Source organism: Gymnogyps californianus, chromosome 1 (assembly GCF_018139145.2).
Source record: "Gymnogyps californianus isolate 813 chromosome 1, ASM1813914v2, whole genome shotgun sequence".
Taxonomy (NCBI): Eukaryota; Metazoa; Chordata; class Aves; order Accipitriformes; family Cathartidae; genus Gymnogyps; species Gymnogyps californianus.
The window spans coordinates 72772613-72792145 of NC_059471.1; the positions used below are offsets into that span (position 1 = coordinate 72772613).

Genomic DNA, 19533 nt, shown 5'->3' on the forward strand with positions numbered 1-19533 from the left:
GATTTCTCCAAGTTGGCCCGTGTATTTTTGGCTCCCAAAGAAACGAATGCACGTCGTTGTTGTGGCGCCTGTTGACAATGAATTTATTCCGCATTTGTTTCCCCGCAGCAGTGGCGCACGGCAGCGCTCCCGCACAGCGCTCCCCGGTAGAAGCCCTCGCCCATCCCCGCGTCCTGCCCATTTGCCGCCCTGGGGCAGCTCTGTCCTCTCGCTTTTCCTCCTCCCACACTTTTTGCTTGGGGCGCGGGCCCGGCGGGGGGGGGTGGGGAGGGGGGGTGGGGCGGTGAGGCCTTGCCGTAGCAACCGGGCGGTCTCCAGGTCAACAGCGGGACGGCGGCGACGCCGCCTCAGGGCGGGCGGGGAGGGCGGCGGCGGCGGCGGCGGCGCGGCCGGAGGCAGGTGAGAGCGGGCGGGGGCCGCCGCCGGCAGGGGGCGCCGCGGGGCGGGGGCGGCTCCGCACCCGTGTTGCTGCGGGGGGAGAGGCAGCGGCGGAGCCCCCAGCGCGGCGGGTCCGCAGGTCCCGCCGCAGGGCAGAGGGCTGCCCAGCCCCGGCGCTGGCGGGCAGGTTCGCGGGGTGTGATGCCGACCTGGAGTCCTTCACCCCAGAGGCCTCGGCTTCCCTTCCCCGCCCGTTTCCATGCGGTGTATCTGGGGACGCGGTCGGTTACCTCAGGTGGCGGCTGTGAGGGTGGCCGCGAGGGCGTCGCGCAGCTACCACTTCACTTGCCAACGCTGGCAAGTGACATGGCCGTGCCTCACCCTGGGTGGCCCCGGTGGCCAGTCAGGCCTTGCCCGGCACTCCCCCTCTTCCTCAGGCCGCGCTGTGGTTTTGCTGTGACACCCTCTGCCCCGTTTGCGCAACAGGCGGCTGCCCGCCTCAGCCCTCCGCACACCTTTCATCTGGGGTTCGGCCCTTCGGGTGGCGTGGGGCGGCTTCTCGGGCTCTAACGCACGTGGGCTTTCCCGAGGTGTTCCCGTGTGTGAGGGGCAGCCTGGTCGTACGGCCTCGGCAAACACTACTGCATCTGTCAAAAACTTGAAGCGCGTGGTGGGTGAAGGTTTAGCAGATTGTTTGCGCTGGCCAGAGCGGAAGGGTAGAGGTGCCCAGATGAACTCTTGTTCACCTTTCAAAAATAACCTGTTTTGATCCAGACTTTGGGCTGCAGGTTATCCCGCTGTCGTAGTTTTTGAACTCGCTTGCCTTTCCAAGACTTGAGGTAAACTTGCTGTTTCCGTTGGAAGTCGCTTCATTTTCTTTCAAATGCTCCCTTTCATACGGCACCAGCATTTCACGTCTAGCTGCTGTTCAAGCAGCTGGGGGTGGTGCTGGAGGCTAACGCAAGGGAAAACCTGTTGCCACACCCCTGGGCATCTGGAACATGAGATGGCACCTGGGATTTGTTCTCTGATGCAGGCTGCTGCTTGAAACGTGTCTCAGCTATTACTGTGAGCACCGCTGTGGAACTATTTCTGCAGCCTGAGAGAGAAATGGCACAAATCTGGTGGCTCGGTATGGCCATTCACTCTGGGCATTGTCTGCCATGCCTCCCCCGTGGCAAGGGCTCCTCTTGTGCTGACACCAAGTCCAGGCTAGTGAGGGGTTGTGCTGCTGGGGGACATCTGCGCAACGCCTGGGGTGTTAAGGTGCAGAACGGAGTCCTGTTTTTTTTAAAGTCCTCCCTGCCTTTCACACTGTTCATATCTTTCTGCATGAGCAGGACAAAGACTGGAATGGTTTATATGTTTCCATATGGGTATTTAAACCCATATAAGAGGAATAAATAGCATGTTCAGTTCTGCAATGAAGAAAGAGGGAGGAGGCTAAGTCATTGGGTTATTATTTTAACCCATTTTTGCTTTTCCCATAGGAAAAACTGCTTGATGACAATAGTTAGCAGCTGGCCTGCTAGTGATTCATAAATATCCCTCATTCATTCATCTTATTAAAAGAAGAACCAAGTAAATGGCAAAACACAATGTCTCAAAGTGATACACTCAGCCAATATATGCTACCTTGCTTCGTCTTTTCTATTCATATGTTGTGTCTTACTCACAGTTGGGCCTTATACCACATAAACATACATGTATACACGCATAATTCTTTGTGAATCATCTTGTAGTCTTATAGGCAAAGTTATGAATCTCTTCACAAAATTGCATCTCAGATACTCACAGGTTTAGTCATAAATTGGATTATAGCAAAGGTAAGGTATAATGCAAAGCAATAATAGAATATAATGCAACTGGCTAACAGCAGGCCAAAACACCACACTCATTTTTCTAGCATATCTATGTGGAAACTTCCACATTGGCTCTTTTTTATGATAATTTAGAGGGAAAGCAGGGAAACCATATTACCAGTTTCCCACTTTCCCATTTCTGAGTGTGGGGCTCCCTGTCAAATCTGACTTCAGCCTTTCTTGACATGGGGAGTAGCTATCCTTTTTAATTTATAATATTATTTTCCTTGAGGAAAATCTTTATCTCAACCTTCTGCTGTTTATTATTGGCTGGGCCTGTGGAGCTGGTCTGCAGTTCATATTGACCTGTGCATGGCAATATTTTAATTTTTTTAAAACATAATAATTCCTCAGGTTTTTAAGAAGAAAGCAAAGAGGAGCTGCCAATCAAGAGATCTGTCATGACTGGCAACCCATGTAAGAGACTTGCCTGGAATGACTGTGAGTATTTCAGGACTATTTTTGCATAGATTCCATGTTTTCCTGGATAACTTCCAGTTTTGTTTGCAGCATTGCGGTGTGCATGCTGCTAGCTGTGTACAAGCCATTCTGAAGCTGTGTCACTCTCGCCTGTGCTGTATATGAGGTGCTGTGCTGGCTTTTCTGTGTTTTCGGAGGAGGAAACTGGGAATGACTGTTCAAGTGACTATAAACAGTGCCTGACTATATACAAAGCTCAAACAGCTGCAAACCTTCACCTGTCTCTCTCTAGACTTAACATCTGTCACTGCTGCTTCTGTATTGAGTGGAGGAGGAGGGCTGGTAAAATGCCAACCTCTACAGGCATGCCAGCCCAGCGCCCTGCTTGTAGGACTGGTGACTGAAAGAGCTGGTGCCAGTCTGCACCATATAGAAGCCTACTGTCACTGAAAGATGATTTCTGAACATATAGTCTCATTTCCTTTATGTATTATTAACTGAGGAACAGTCTATCTAATAAACCTGCGTAACCAGGTCAGTTGTAATATTTGATCTTAGCAGAGAGTTCTGATCATATTCCATACTAGACTGAAGGTTATTTTTCAGTCATTAAAGACAGAAGTACCCTTCTTTGTGTTTTAGACCAGTTTGATCTGTGCGGTACATTTACAGTCAGCTTACAGTATATGGGCAATGGAGGACTGGGATACTCCAGATAATGTTGATGCTGGGGAAAATGGACAGAAATTTCAAAAGTCCACAGAAAGTAAACTCAGATACAGCAAGGGTATTTAATCAACTAGAGCCAGCTTAGCTCATGCAGAGTATTTTGGGAATGAACAGGAAATACCAAAGTCCTCCTGGAACCTCTGTGCTGAGGAACAGAGGCATTACTGTTGTCACCGCTTCCATTTCTGACTCAACCACTCTAGGCTCTGGACTGCCTCTGCTGCCAGTTGCAAGTGAAGCTAGCCCAGCCAACTATACATCGGTGCTGAGATATGTTCGTTGTTCTGTAGAACTTAAAATGAAACTGGACCCTCATGTCCATGATTTCCTGTGCATGCACGTGATCCATCACAGCCTGGAGCAGATACTGCCAGAACCATCATTTACACTTGAGGTAAATGATGTGAGGAGAGGGAGTTTCACCAGCCCTGCAATAAAGTCAGGATCTGTTGCTGGCGCTGCTATTGCTTATGGTAGGAGTTCGACATATAATTGTTAAGAAATCCTTGTTTATTGCATAATGCTTCTAATGTGTAGGTAGTGATTGTCTGACAATCTTTGAATGCCTATTATGAGTTCTGATTCCCAAGACTTAGGAGAGATGTCTTAGGAGCTGGAAGAATTACCATTTGGCAAATTGGACTTAGATTTCAGGGCTTGGATTTCAGCATACAAGAGACATTTTCTTTAATAAATTGAAGGTAAATGTATATGGATGAATAAAAAGACATAACAGCAAGTAGATATGTAGGACTGAGAGCAGCCTTCCGGATTAAGAACATTGTTCAGTATAACAAAAGAAAACAAGAGGTGAGCTATATGTGTACAGAGTACCAGGGAATACAAGTAAAGAAAGGAGACAATTCAAGTGAATCGTTTGGTTAAAGTATAAATGTCGTGTTTCCCTCATTTCTCTTTACAACAGATGTCTTTGATTCAAAGCAGAGACAAGATCCTGAAGATTCCCATGAGGCCCACAAGAAGAAATCAAAAGTGAAGGAAAGGACACTGGCAGTCAGTCAGTGGGACATGGATGTACAACCCCTCATTTCGTCTTCTAAATGGCTTCAAATTCATGGACTCAAAAGAAACAAATTGTCCCTATCCCAGATTTTGTCACAGATTGGATTCCAGCACAAGAAAGGTATAAGACAAATCAATAATAGAATAATAATAACCCCCCTGACTTTGAATAGTCTATAGGGTCGCACTCATTTTGCACCCCAGTGTACAGAGAGGAGATTTTCATGTTATCTCTTCTCTTATGGTAACGGTGGAAAGGGAAGCTGTATCCACAGTTGCTGACATTGCCAGTTCAGAGAACTGAGGAACTCCATCTCCTTTTGATCTGAGAAGGACTTAAGATCCGAGAAGGGCTTTCCTTACGCAACTGTACTGTTGCTTTACCCTAGGCTCCAGTTCAAATCCTCTCCAATTTAGCTATAGCTGGGAAATAAGTTGTGATGCTGAAGCTGTGTCCTGGTTTCGGCTGGGACAGAGTTAACTCTCTTCTTAGTAGCTGGTACAGTGCTGTGTTGCTGACTGGGGTTAAACCACGACAAGCTGTTAGTCTTTTTCCTGCAAATAATACACCATAAGATCTCTGTCCATTTTTAGATGGCAAATATAACGTATGCTATGCCATAATCTGCGATCTACTAGTTGATCATCAGGGCTAGCCAACCTGCTTGGGAATAGTATATTATTTCCAGGGATCCAGCTTTAAGGAAGCAGTTAAATTTTATTAGAATTCAGGCTGCTTTTCATGCAAAGTCAGGCTATAGAAAAATGTTCCTTTGCAGTTATCTGACAGCTGGAGGGGAAGAGTTTGCTAATAATTATTAATCACTGCCATAATAGTGCTTTGCAGAGCATGGTAAGATATTCTTTTCTTTGAAGAGCTTGCTGCCTGAGAAGTAGGAATTGTAATGTGTTGCAATTGTTCTAGGTTGCATAATTTAAGATTTTGGCTGGCTTTTGTCCATGGGGCATTCAAAGATCAACAGTGCAGATCCTGAAATCCTGTATGCTGTAGATGAAAATGAAGCTGTTAAGCAGGGTTAATGTTGTTACAGTGTAATTTTAGGAGCAGAACGTACTAGCTTACCAGGCCAGCATGCTGTGCAGAACAGCTGCTTTGTGATGTTAAATACTCCCACCCCTACTGTTTTCCTATCAGTGGAGATCCTACAGAAGATTTCTAGCTACTGAAAGAGCGGAGTGCAACCTTTTCCTTAGTTGCACCCACTTCTGCACCCATTTAGTTGTGTAAGAGAACAGCATTATCTGTACCAGATTTTGTATTTTGTTTGATGGACAAATATTTGCAAGTCCTGTTGTGAGGTAAATGGATAATACAGAAGTTTAATTGCCTAAACCTTTCACTTATTAAAGTCCCATGTAGCTTTTTGGTGTATAAATAATTAAATGTGGGGTTTGTCCCCACTTCTGACTAAACTGGCAGGGAGCAGCAAGAGCAGGGCTGCTCCATGGGGGGAAAATGAGCCAGGAGCCAAAGGGGACCGCAGCCCAGGCAGTGCCCTCACTGACCAGGATGCAGTCCTGCAGCATCTAAGCACCGCAGGCAGAGCAGGGTGCTGCTAACAGTGTCCACAGGCAGTCCCAGACAGGGTGAGGTGATGAACCATGTCTAGGGTCCAGCCAGGGAGTGCAGCCAGGAGCAGCAGGAGATGGAGCCAGAGACAAGACTGGAGACAAGGCCTCAACATAGGTCTTAGAGCCACATCCAGGAGACAGAACTGGAGACAAGGCTATAATACAGGGCTGAGAGGTCCATCCAGGGGAGAGGTCCACTAGCAGAACTTGAGACAGGTACACCTACAACATGGCTAAAGCAAAGACTGGGTGCCCAGGCCTGAGCACCCCAGGTGAGGCTGATCAGGGCAATCAAGGCCTGTTGGTGCCCTCAGGGCCCCATCGTAGACATAGCCAGGAAAAATTGTAAAACAAAAACATAATTAGAATTTCTCTCAAATTTCTTAATGTCAAGAGTTCAATACAGATGTTTGTACCTCACACATGGATGGTATGCATATCAACCTGAAAAATATCTGTTTGAAGTAATCCTTATGATTAGCAACTTGATCTTTTGTAACCTTTACTGTAGATTATGTGACCACCTTGGGGAAACTTGTGGCTTCTCGGTATGCAGATGGTCTGTTTCCTCAATACAAGACAGCACAAGATGGCAGCGTGTATAATGTAAGTGTGACTGACTTGTGGTAATTTCCCTGTGCCCTTGGAAGTTATTATCACTGTAGCAGAATGATGTGACTAAAATGTCTCCCTATGGCATGAAATACTTATATTCTTTGTGAGAACTTTATCTTTTGATCATTTTTTTTTCTGTTTTGTCAAACTGGTAGTGATAAAAATCAGTGGTAGAGAAGCTAGAAATCTTTTTCTTTTTTTCCTTGCAAAGTCTTATGTTCTTGCCTTGGTGCAGCATTGCAGTAAATCTTTCCAGACAAGACTGCAGTTTCTAAGCAACATTTACCCTGTCTAGAAGGAGGGAACACGTAAAAAGAAGATGCTCAGCAGAGTTAAAAAAAATAAAATTGTAGTCAATAAAACAAATGGGGATGCTGAAATAAGAAGACATAATGCACTGTCATTGCCGATGCAAAGTGCTGCTTTGCTTAGTGCCAGCGGGTCACAAAAGGCTCAGCCTACTCTATAGAGACAGCTAGCTGGATCTCTGCCCAGGCTCATGTTCTAAGGAATGTCTTAGCAACAGCTGCTGGCGGCCCCATTGTTAAGAGGATGGATTCTGATTGAAGAAATACGCATGTGAGCGAGGAGGGGAGAGAATTAATTTATAAAGGATTTTACAAAAGCAAACGGTTTGTCATTTTTTCTGATAACTAGAGTCACTTCTGAGGCACAAGGCTTAAAAATGGGAAAAGAATAATTTCAGTGAGCTTTTTCCCATCATTTTTTCCAATTAATTCCACATGAAATACCTACATAATGTCTTTTAATCTTAGGACATGTTGCGAGCAGTAGGAAAGACATTTCTGGTAACATTAAGGTAGCAATGCCACTATACAACATCTGGTGAGATCTCATTTAGGATATTGTGTACAATATTGTGTACAGTTACCACAGGTTGAGAACAAGCAATTCAAACCAGAGCAGGTACGGGGAAGAGCTAGTAGGATGAACTGCAATGGACTGCTGATCTTATAAGAGGGCTTGGTTGATGTTGATGTATGTAAGGCTGAAGAAGACTGACAAAGGGTAGCATTACTGCCCTTGAATGCATACAGAAAGGCAAATTACGGGGATAGGGAAAAGCTATAGTTTTCTATGCTAAAAGGCGTGCTAGTCCAAGAATAAATGGGTACGAACTGCCGTGAATAAATTTAGGCTGGACAGTCAGAAGTTTTCTAGCCCTCAGAGAAATGGGAATCTGAACTGGTCAACTACAAGTGAAGGGGTGGTGCAAGGAAACTGCTGTATTTTAAGATGGAGTTTGATCGGTGTAGTGCAGTAAGCTTCTTTGTATGAGTCTGGCTGTCATAGGAGGAAACTGGATTTTCTAAGTGCTCCTTCCCAGGCCTACATTCCTTTGGCAAACAGCCTGAGACTCTATATCTGGGAGGCACATTACAGGGCCCTAGCTGACATAAAGAACAGAGAAAAATACAAATGAGAGGAAGAAGTGTGCAGACACACAAAATATCTTCTCCCTGAGAAATGTTCTTGTTTAAAAACATTTGTATCTCCAGGGTTTTGTACTTAGTCCTGGAAAGGTAGTTGGAGGTAGAAGGTAGCCAGTAAATTAGCTTACATGGGTCAGAGATATTGGGGGAATGTCTTTACTGGAACTTGCAGTGAATTTTTAAACCCAGAGATCATTTCGCATGGTGAACGTGTATACATGTATTCATAGGGAGGGTCTGCTGTTTTTAATTTTAATACTGAATCTAGGTTTTTCTTATTTTACTTATATGGTATGGGAATTTTTAGCTGTTGATTGCAGTTGTCTGAACTAAATTTGCCTAAGCACCTACCCACAAATAGTTAATATCTGTAATGCTGGGCATTGTTAGTGAAATAATAGTACAAACAGGAAACATTTTACAATTTCCTTTCAAATGCTAAAGACAAGGTGGAGATTGAAGTGCTCCAGAACCAAACCTTAAGCTCCCTTGTATCGCTGTACAAAATTTTAAGAGCCAGTCAAAATTCTAGTCTAAGAAGGTACAAAGTTTCTGTGTCCTTGTTTGTTCACCCATCTGCTCTGCAGCCCTTTCTACATCTTAGCCTGTGTTCAGCTCATTCTAATTGCTCCAGTCTTGAGACAGACAAGTCAGACAACCCACTGGCACTGTCCCATGTTCATATAAAAAGATTATGAAAAGCAATTAGGACAAAATGCAGTGTCTTTTCTTTATAGCTTAGATGCATTTGTCAAGTGTTTGCTCTTGAAATAGTGGAAGAAAAATGGGTTGTTTTCACTGCTACCTTGGCTGGCATATCTGGCACTTGCAAACCAGCTACTGCAGCTGTGCTAAGCTTGGGGCTGCATTTGTATTATTTGTTTTGATGTTCAATTTCTTTCTCTCCCTCATTTAAATAAAGCTGACAGCCAAAAAAGAACTGATTCTTCATTTTGTGGATTGTCTAATGGGAGCTATTGAGCTATATAAGCAGCGAATGGAATGGTTAACCAGTGAGAGCCGGCAGATATTTGGAGTGATTCAAGAACGGTGCATTGTGATTGTTTTGGATTTTGGCACTGCAGCTCCAACTGAATTTGATCTATGTCGGGATGCACTTTCTATGGTACTTGTGGAACAGGTGACCCAAATTGCCAAATTCAACCTCATTCGGTAAGCAGAAAGAATCATAGAATCATAGAGTCATAGAATGGTTTGGGTTGGAAGGGACCTTTAAAGGTCTAGTCCAACCACCCTGCAATCAGCAGGGACATCTTTAGATCAGGTTGCTCAGAGCCCCATCCAGCCTGACCTTGAATGTTTGCAGGGATGGGGTATCTACAGCCTCTCTGGGCAACCTGTTCCAGTGTTTCACCACCCTCATTGTAAAAAATTTCTTCCTTATATCTAGTCTGAATCTACCTTCTTTTAGTTTAAAACCATTACTCCTTGTCCTATCACTACAGGCCCTACTAAAAAGTGTGTCCCCGTCTTTCATATGAGCCCCCTTTAAGTATTGAAAGGCTGCAATCAGGTCTCCCTGGAGCCTTCTCTTCTCCAGGCTAAACAAAGAAGTCCATGTCTGCCCATTGCTGGAGAATAAAAAGGAGTCACATATCATATAGACATGTGTTTGGATAATGCGCTTTCTGTAGTGGAAATTGTCCTGATTCATGTAATCTATAGATTTTCCACCAAGTTTCACCCACAGTCATGCTGACCTTGCTACTTCCATTTAACAGAAGATCATTGTTACCCTGAAGAACAGATAAAGACTGACAGAACCCAAATACTGATATATGCCTTCTACAAATGTAGCACAGAAAAACAGGAAGATAAGGGGGACTTTGCAATAGCAGGAATGCTCTTCAGGCATCTAAGTGTTACAGAGTGAAACAGTGAGGTCCCATCTGACTGCCAAGGCATTCTTGTGTCTTTAGGCATTACAGGTTTCTGCCTTACAGCTTATGTACACTCCGCCAAGTGCCATAGGCACAGGCATAGTCATTTGTATTTCTATAGATTTCCATGGTCACAGAAATCAGTAGCAGAACTAGGAAACAATACTATATTTCCATAACAAAAGACAAGTGCTTGTTCCCTAACATGAGTAAATGAATTTGGGTTTAGTTAAAAATAGAAGAATAGAAGCAGCTATTCAAATTTATGTATCTCTGCACAAATTCTCATATATGCATAAAGGTTTGAATGCGTAAGCTTAGGTTTGGATAGATGAGTGGAATTTTGTGACTATGAAAAAAAAGATGCATAAATTAGGTCATATAATTTTAAAATTGGTTCCACAATGATAACTTGCAACTAAACTGTGATTCTTAAAGTTGTTTTACCCAAGCTTTGTCCTACAGATTTGATTCTGGTGCCCTTAATTCTTAATTCTCTAGCTTGTGATACAACTGAGATTTGAAAAGTAGAAGATAACTTCCATAGCTTTTGAGAAGCACATAAAACATTTTCTTTAAAAATGATCTGCAAAGCCAAGTCAAAATTGAGGCACAATAATTGTGTTCATTGATTTGTTTGCGCAGGAGGGAGACAAAGGACAATATAGCATATAAAGTATTACTTTAAAAGAATCTTGGGAAGCATACTTGTCTTTTAGATTTGCAGGAAACTCTTCAAAATAGTGCTTGATGGAACGTCACAGATACTGGAACCAGTTGGGTTTTTATCTTGCTTTCTGTCTTTTTATGTACAAATGCACAGGCATGCATGCTCATGTACTTTGTATTTCTGTACTGGCATTAAGACTAAGGCCTTTGATCAATTAAAATATCAAAAAGCTTAGCATCACAAGTTTTATTTTGATGGGTAGATAAAGATCAGCCCTACTGCAAAAAAAGCGTGTCAGTTAAAATGGTCTGACAGAAAGCTCATGCAGCAAGTTGTGGAAAGAGACCTGTGGAAGCCAGATTTTTTTTCATACACATATTTTAAAAACCTGATTGTGTTTTTATGTTAAGGGGAGATGTGAATTAGGAACTGTTTTTAAAGTACTTTAGCTCTCTTGACCCTACTTTGGAAACAGTTGTCTCAAAAAAAAATTCTTACAAAAATTACAGTATTTTTCTAAGGGTTTGTTGTGGTTTAGGCCCAGCCAGCAACTAAGCACCACACGGCTGCTCGCTCACTCCTCCCCCCCACGGTGGGACGGGGTGGAGAATTGGAAGAAAAAGGTAAAAAGCTCGTGGGTTGAGATAAGGACAGTAGGAAAACACAAGGAGAGAAGAAATAATAATAACAATAATACTAATAAAAGAATATATGAGGTGAGTGATGCACAATGAAATTGCCCACCAACCGGAACCCGATGCCCAGCCCGTTCCTGAGCCGCGATCCCTCCTCCTCCCTCCCCCCCGCCACCCAGCTCCCCCAGTTTATATACTGAGCATGATGCCACATGGTATTGAATATCCCCCTGGCCAGTCCAGGTCAGCTGTCCTGACTGTGTCCCCTCCCAGCTTCTTGTGAAAATGAACTCTATCCCAGCTGAACCCAGGAAAGGGTTTTATTTTTCCTCTACTTCCTTTATTGCAAGTCTAGATTTAGTATCTATGGTTTATTGTAATTATTACTTAAGAATATAAAAGAATAGTAACAATAGCAGAGCTCCACTCCTTTGCTCTGCCAGCATTATTCTCACTATTTCTGATTTATAGTTAATGTCATTTTCAGGGCTGCTCAGGATCTTACGAAGTGGCAACAGAAATCTATTCCTGTGTCTGAGCATACTGTAAAGTCTGCTGTTACGTGGCTCTGGAAGCTGGACCATATGACAGCTGCCAGCCATACCAACTCTGCTGAAGCCCTGCTGGAAGCCATGAGTGATGAGGCGGTAAGCTCATACATCTTTTCAGAAGCCTCAAATAAATCCAAGTATAGTCGGTGCCAGACTGGCTACTGTGATTTGCCCTGATGAGTATTGCAAAGATAAATATTAATGATGGCATTTGGAAAGTTTTTTTCCCCCAAGTGTAGCTGCATACTATGTTTACTGATGGCCTGTTAATGTAAATGTACTGTATTTTGAATGCAGAAACTTGTTTATTTTCTTTTCTAGAGTACACAGAATAAATAACATATTCAATCACTAAGGGAAAGAGAAAACATCTTCCCTTCCACTTTCTTTGCCATATATGTTTTTCAGGGCTTCAAGTTTATGAGAAAATTGCTAGTATCAACATTATTGAAGACAAGGAAACCATTTTTGTTTTGTTATGTATCCAAAGTGCTCATGAAAAATTATATTTAAAATCCAAAATAGTAAGTACAGGGATTTATTTAAGCATTAACTCATGGTAGGAGTATGCAAATCCTTTTTCATTGGCCAGGTTATAGCTACAGTTTCTTCCAGGACAAAAAGACAAAGCATGCAGAGGTATTGCTGCAATTAAATTCTGTCTGTTTCTAAAAGTACCGTATTACTTTATTCATTATAGCAGAGTCACAAAACGTAAATCATACATGCCATCATTTGAGCTAGTCACTTAAAACTTGTGTTGTTAAAGACATATTTTATGAAATTTGCTTACAATGTACATTGTTCCAGTTCCCTAGCACCCAAATTTAATGGAAAATTGGGCCTACTGTGTGTGGACTAGAATCATTGGTTTTCACTGCCATTAAGATCCATCCTTGTGCACAGATCCAATCCTAACTCATTTGTAAATCTCATTCTGAGACATTGTTTGAAGGAGAAGGTAAATTTGGCTTGACTTTCCTTCTGGTTCCCTGTGCTGGTGGATTCTCATCCAGATGAACCTAGATGTTTGGAAACTGATATTAAAAAGGAACTGGGTGAGGAAAAAATTGTGCAACAGTGAGATTTTTTATGACTGCTTTTTTAAATGCATCCATAAATTTTATTAACATTTTCAATTTGCAGTATATTACTGATTTCCTGGTGGGAAACAAAAAAGCTCATATTTAGATTTTAGTATTGTCTGGATGAAAAAAAGGCTTGTTGGACCTGGTGGGTCTACGTATGAATAAACAGAAATTAAAATCCGTCCAACAGTGAGACATCTGTTATTTTTTTCTGGACATTGGTGGGCTAATGGGTAATCTGGGGGAGTCAGTTGTGGCAGGTGCTCAACATAAAACAAACTTCAATTGCTCCTAAATACAGTCATTATCATTCATAACTGACAGTTCACTTGAGCGCAAGCTTCACTGTACTGCAGGCTGGGAGAGACCCCATTCAGTCCTAGGCAAAAGCTGCATACTCACTGAACAGTCATAAATGACTCATTCCTCCGAACTGGCTTCATCAACAGAAGTTGCTCCAAAACAATAGCTCTTTTTTCGCTAGACTTGGCTCTTCCTGTCATTCCTTTAGCTGAGCTTTTCTTCCCATGTGTGGTGACTCCCTAGATTTCCTTTCCTCATGACCTGTCAGTCCCAAGCTCAAGATCACGCTGCTGTAAGGTTGCAATCCTTTGAGCTCTACCTGCCGCAGATGCTTCCGCAGTGTTTAATTTGCGGTTCTGTACAGGTGCCACTCTGCAAAGTGTGGGTGACCCATCCAAAATACACCTCTCCACCAAGGTAAAGACTGTGAGGAACTGTTCATGTTGGTCTCCTTCCTGTTCTTGTATGAAGTTTGTTTGCTTGTTTAGATGGCTGCATAAATTATAATTTTCAAAATATGAAGGACTAAATGGAAAGGTTTTAACCTTTCCCCACTAATCTGTAAGGAACATTTCCTTTGTGGTATGGTATTGCTGGATTCGTAGTTAAGTAGAGTGAATTGTCTGTGGTTAGCAATTTTGTTTATTTTCTTGGGAGGAGTTCGTTCTGCATCAGCTATGCCCAAGAAATGTTAGCATTTTAAAAGTTGCAGAGGCAGGCAGCAAATCCTTTGGAGGAAGTGTGAAAATAGATATCCTTGTTGAATATCAAGTTTATGAATTATTGGCAGTCTTAGGAGGGAGGGGGAGAAGATGTGAATCTGAAGGAACACAGGGAAAAGTGGTTGTTCATGCAGGCATTCCCCCAGGTCAGGAGCCTCTTCAGCAAAAGGAATAGGAGCAAGGTGTTGTCCAAGGACTGGGTCTCAGCTGGGAGAGCTGTGCGCATGCTTGGATAGCTTTTTAGCTGGATGAAACACAGAGGGAACCTTGTAAAACTGAACTAAAGCACAGATAGGTGCAAGAGTTCTTTCATTTTGTTTCTGTGCACCTTTTTCTAAAGCTAGTAAGTATTTTATTAATCTTGCACTTTAATGAAACACATTCATTCTTCTCTTTAGCCTTAGTATTTGTCTAGCATTAACAGTGACGCCAGGACACCTGGCTGACCACAGAGCTGCTTGCTCCCAAGCAAGTGTGGTCTGTAACTATGGGCCCTGCCTCCCACATGGAGTGTCTCGCACCCTCTACAAGATCCAAGGGAAGCCCAAGGTGGCAAGGTGCTGCTTCATTAATTTGCCTGGTCTAGCCTGAGATTGGGTTGCTGCTTGGGAGAGATGTGTTCCAGTGCTGAGGATTAGCCCAAGTATTTGTGGCAAAAGGTAGAGGAGGGAGAAAGCTTGAAATCCAGAAATCCATGTCAGTTTATATCAACATGTTTATGATGTGGGACGTACAGGGATCCTACAGCCTGGAAGCTTCGAGTACAAACTGGACAAAAGACGTTCATGTGCCAGTCTGTTGACTTGGGGAGCTGAAATATCAATCAGTATCAAAGGCAGTAGTAGAAATGCATGAACACACTTACAGGTGACACTGAATTTGCTTTACTACTGCATTAAATTATGTGGGTGCAGAAACATTTCATCAGTGCCATCCCAGACTCAAATAGTTGTCTTCTCTTTTGTGGTGCATGTCCCAGGATTCCTAGTCATATTCGAGTGTATTTTTTCAGTTAAAAAACTATTTATCAGATATTTATCTGTTGGTATGTACCATGCCATAGGACTGATATGCTATACTTATTGTCTTGAACATCATCATGGGATAGCTGTTGTTACATTTGTTTTTAATGATGGAGAAAATTCAAGAAGCATACTTACCATGAGGATTGTTAGCATGGGTAAGCGCAGGTAACATCAAATCCCTCATAATGTAATACTCAAGCAATAACTGAAGGACGTTTCTTCAGCTTCTCTCTCTTCTTGCAATAAAATTTTCAGAATATAAGTGTGTGTGGTCATAATGAACCTGCCAAGCTCCTTCTGCCTTGGGAAGTATAAAAAATATGAATTATCTGTAAATACCAGCAGTAGCATTCAAAGGATGATGCATCTTTCCTACCCTCAAAATACATGCTGCCGGTAAAAGTATGTCTGGTACAAAAGTTCCTACTGATTTTCAGCCCTGGCAAGGCACCAACATAACATCTCTCTTCATAAAAGTGGAATGTGGCACAGAGCCTTGTCCTGACTAGTAATACTTTGTCCTTCCTTACGCCTCTCTTTGGTTTCAGTTAACTTCTGTGGAAAGGGGCTTGCATTGGGCAGAATCAGACCCAGGGGCTGTGGGCTCTTCTCACTTCAGGACATTTTATGTGCACTTCATTTGAATTACTAGCGTAAATGAGAGGGAGAACCAATGATCTGAAAATCTTACAGCCCAAGTAATGCGTCAGTTCTACCAAATTTTTGTACCAGTACTCAGTACAGGACAGTGCTTGAGTAAGTACCAGGCACCCATGTAAAACAATGTCTTCCAATTCCCAATTTTTTTCTGTTTAATGACAGGTTGAAGCTGTTTATTACTTTGCTGTGGGTGATGTTCCAGTGGACACAAAGCAGCTACTCCTTGAGAAGGTTTCTGATGGCCCCTGTCCAGTCAACACTGTATCTTTCAATGCTAGGGAAGATGAAACTATTATTTTTCTGAAAGAGTTGAGCCGCTTGGCCTCTGGCAGGTATGACAAAGAAGCAGCACAGTAATGATTTCAGTACTTGTGAAGTGCTTTGCTGCTAGGAATGATATTGGAAGATATCTGAATATAATCCCTGTTTTATTCATGAGGAAAATGAGACAAAGCAGTTCAGTAAGCGATCTGGGGAAACTGGGGAAATAGTCTAAGAGATATGACTAAAATGCAGGACCTACTCGAACAGACCAGCTTCTCTCCACATATGTGCTCACTGGCTCGCAGAAAGGCCATTCCTTTTTTGTATCCTAAATCGTCTGTCATCTGGTCCTCTTTTGAAGTCTGAAAAATTGTTCAGGGGAAAGGGTCACAACATAAAGTGAAACAAGTTTTTATTGTATTGCGTTGTACTCTGGTAATACCCACAGGCACTAGCAAAGGATCTAGAGTTTTGTTGGATCAAGTGCCATACAGACATGTACTGAAAAGGTAATGCCTGTCCTAAATGGGCAGTTCCTGGAACAAAAGAAAATTGATGTGGTGTTATCCATCAGGCCTGACTGTGTGGAAATGCAGTTCTGTACCACGCTCTCTAGCATCTATTCGGTATGGTTGGTGGAAACTGATATATTCCACATGGCTTGCTGGCTACTTTATCCTGGGAATCAGCCGTGTGGTGGGAATCAGCCTTCAGTAGAAAGGGATAATAAAACTTTAATCTTGATTCTGATATCAAAATAAGGAAAACAAATGAACAAACACCAACCCCCACAATACCAAACCCATGCTGAACAGCAGGAGGGCAGTAGGAGTCAGTAGGTGTTTGTCTGCTTAACAGAAGTCACCGGACAGTTACAGAGCTGTGAAATGGCTGCTAGCTCTTTCTGTTTCACTGTTGTTTGTGCAAGAGTGGGAAGACCTCCAACAGTAGAAATCTCCCAAATGACAGCAGAGCAATTGGTAAGATGGCAGCTGCTTAGCTCTTTTATAGCCATCTGTGTTTAGAAGTAGCTTTTAAGAGATGGAGCATCTGCCAAAAAACAAGACTGTGGGAAAGTGTTATGTTTGCTCTGGTCTGATGTGTGTCTAAAATGATTGTGGTCATTTAGAATCGTGGTACCTCCATGATACCAGGTACATTGCCAGTCACCATCCTTCATTTTCTTCTGGCAGTGTTTTTACCTCCTTTATAAAAGGAAAGTGAATGTTTCTTGTATGGTAGAGAAAGAGGCAAGAAGGGTTGTAGCAGGGAGCTGAGAGGAATCGTTTTGTTTGATATGATTCCCACTATCTTCTTTTTACATGAGTCTAGCTTTGGTGCAGAGACTTACTGGGCCAATTAATATCTTGCTGGTGGGTATTTGCCCAATAACTGTCTATAAGTTTAAGCCAGCTTTCCCATAGGAATGGCCAAGTTCATGGGCTTTTCATGGCTTGAGCCTCTTTCTAGTGTAGTTCTGGTTTAGAAATGCATCTTTTTCCTGCTCTGAGAGCTTTTCTGTTTTGACAATGAGGGTAAATGAAGTCTGCTTGACTTCCTGATTTGTGTGTCAATAAGGAAATAAATGTTCCTGTTGGGCTTTCAACTGGGAGGATAATCTGATAAAAAGGTGTTAGCGTCATCTCAGACATCTCAAATGACATGCTTGCTTGGCATGTTAAAAGCATTAATTAAAAATAGATTTCCAGGAGATTGAAAAGGAAGGTGCCTCAAAGTAAATGATACCAAAATGAAGGGATGTTCTTCATGAGGAGACTTCAGAATGTACATAAATGTATATAAAAGGTTTGATAATATTCATAGTGGTGTTGTAGTTGCAGGTTTAGATATCTTGAATAGATAAGCAAATAATTCCAAAGTTGTACACCACTATGATCTTGCATGTGTGACATCATGTATCTCGTTAAAATTAGAAAAGTATTTATGTAGTTTACGTACTGGTGAAAACTCATTTTGTATTACAGATTCCATGCTTTTGCTGAGAAGAATGACTATAGAGATGCGACTGGACCTGCACTAAAATGGGAAGAGGATGGAAAAGGTCTAATTGCCCTGAATTCCAGAAAAGTGAAAGGGCGAATGCCACTAGGTAGACAATATAAAAACCAAGATGATACTGATTTTCTCAGTGAGGTTTCAAATAGAAATGTAATATGGGAACTTGCTAAGTGTAAAATCAAAGAAGCCTTCTGTAGGCATGGTGGGGTGAGGACAAGACTGGTCAAATGGAAATTCTGTGGGTGGGAAGGAGAGGGAAAGAAAAAGAGAGAAGTGAAGAGTGTAGAGGATGTGCATGTGAGAATGAAAGAGAAGTGAAAAAAGGGAGAAGAAGAACATTTATTTAGGGAGATGAAGAATAGTACTGGTGTGCTTATGCCAGTGACCTTGTGGAAATGTATAGAGAAATGGCAGAAAGGAAGAGGAACAGTGTGGAAGACCACCTGATACAACAGCCGTATCAATACAGGCCAAGTTCATACGTAATATAAGGGAATTAAATCCATATGAGGTTGACTTGCTTCTCTCAAGATCTGAATTTGTCATAAAGACAGGCAACAAGCAGAGTAAAATAACCATAGAGAAGAAGGTGCAAAGAGGGGGGGAAGAATTGATGAAAAAAACCCCAGGAGGAAACAAATAACAGAAAGAAACGATTTTACTGGGGGTGGAGCTGGGCAGAAAGCTCTCAGTGTGTTTCTTATTAGTCACAGTGCTACTTCCTCTGGGTAAGTCAGCCTTACTGTTCAGTGAGACTGGACTGGGTTTCAGCCAGCTTGGGAGGAGACCAGCTTGTGGTGTGAAGTGAGGCTGTGTATGTCAAGTCTGATACCTTAATCTGGTTGTCTGTTATGGTTGTATCTTACTATGGTTGTAGTCTAGTTCCTTGTGTACTAACCTATTCTTCACTAGCACCATGATTAGAACAGTACAAAAGAACCATAGTGGGGGGCCAGAAGTGAGACAGTGAGGTGTTACCTGTTTTTTTGCTTTGTGAAGGGACACTCAAGCCTCACCCACGCAAGCTTTAGAAACCAACAGCAGAGTAGGCTTCAAAACCCTATCTCTCATTTCGTACTAATTCAGAGCAGTATAATGATCGCCTTCAGCCTGCTATGAGTGCTTCCTTGCTGGACCCCATCTGGGGGTGTGCATGGGGGGAGCTGGCTTCCTCTTCCCCCAGGCAGTCACCCTGTTTCAATAGATGGGCCTAGAGCTCCTGTATGACTGAAATTACTTCCTCACCACTGTTTCTAAAGCTGAAAGCCTAATAGCTTTAATCGCTCAAAAGGGCAGTAATCCCCTTGAAGTGCATTGTCTGTTGTGTCTTATTGCTATTATGGAGTAGAATTTACACATTAAAAAGGAACACAATTAGCTTTCTGCATTGACTGGGTATTATAAGCACAGTCGTGACATCACTGGCAGCCAATCAGAGCGTTTCAGTCGTATGCAGAATCTAAAGTCCTTTCAGAAAAGAAAACACATTGGAGACATTATTCTGGTCTGTGTCTGATGTCTCTTGTTTCAGAGACTCCTTCAAGGGTGTAGAAGGCAATAATAATAAAAGTGTCGATTACTCACTAATGGGCTCTGAAACTGGTTCTTGGATGTGTGGCAT

The 19533-nt window shown here is 42.6% G+C and overlaps 1 protein-coding gene across 1 annotated transcript in view; it reads left to right on the top strand.

The window, feature by feature from the left end:
- The first annotated feature begins 2641 nt into the window (after positions 1-2641).
- The window catches only part of VWA3B (von Willebrand factor A domain containing 3B), a 71154-nt gene continuing 54262 nt past the window's right edge, over positions 2642-19533 (top strand). The window contains exons 1-7 of the mRNA XM_050909886.1: positions 2642-2681; positions 4315-4533; positions 6517-6611; positions 8997-9247; positions 11768-11927; positions 15792-15961; positions 17879-18003. Of these exons, the coding sequence (XP_050765843.1) occupies positions 2642-2681; positions 4315-4533; positions 6517-6611; positions 8997-9247; positions 11768-11927; positions 15792-15961; positions 17879-18003 (1060 nt within the window). The remainder of the gene's footprint in view (positions 2682-4314; positions 4534-6516; positions 6612-8996; positions 9248-11767; positions 11928-15791; positions 15962-17878; positions 18004-19533) is intronic.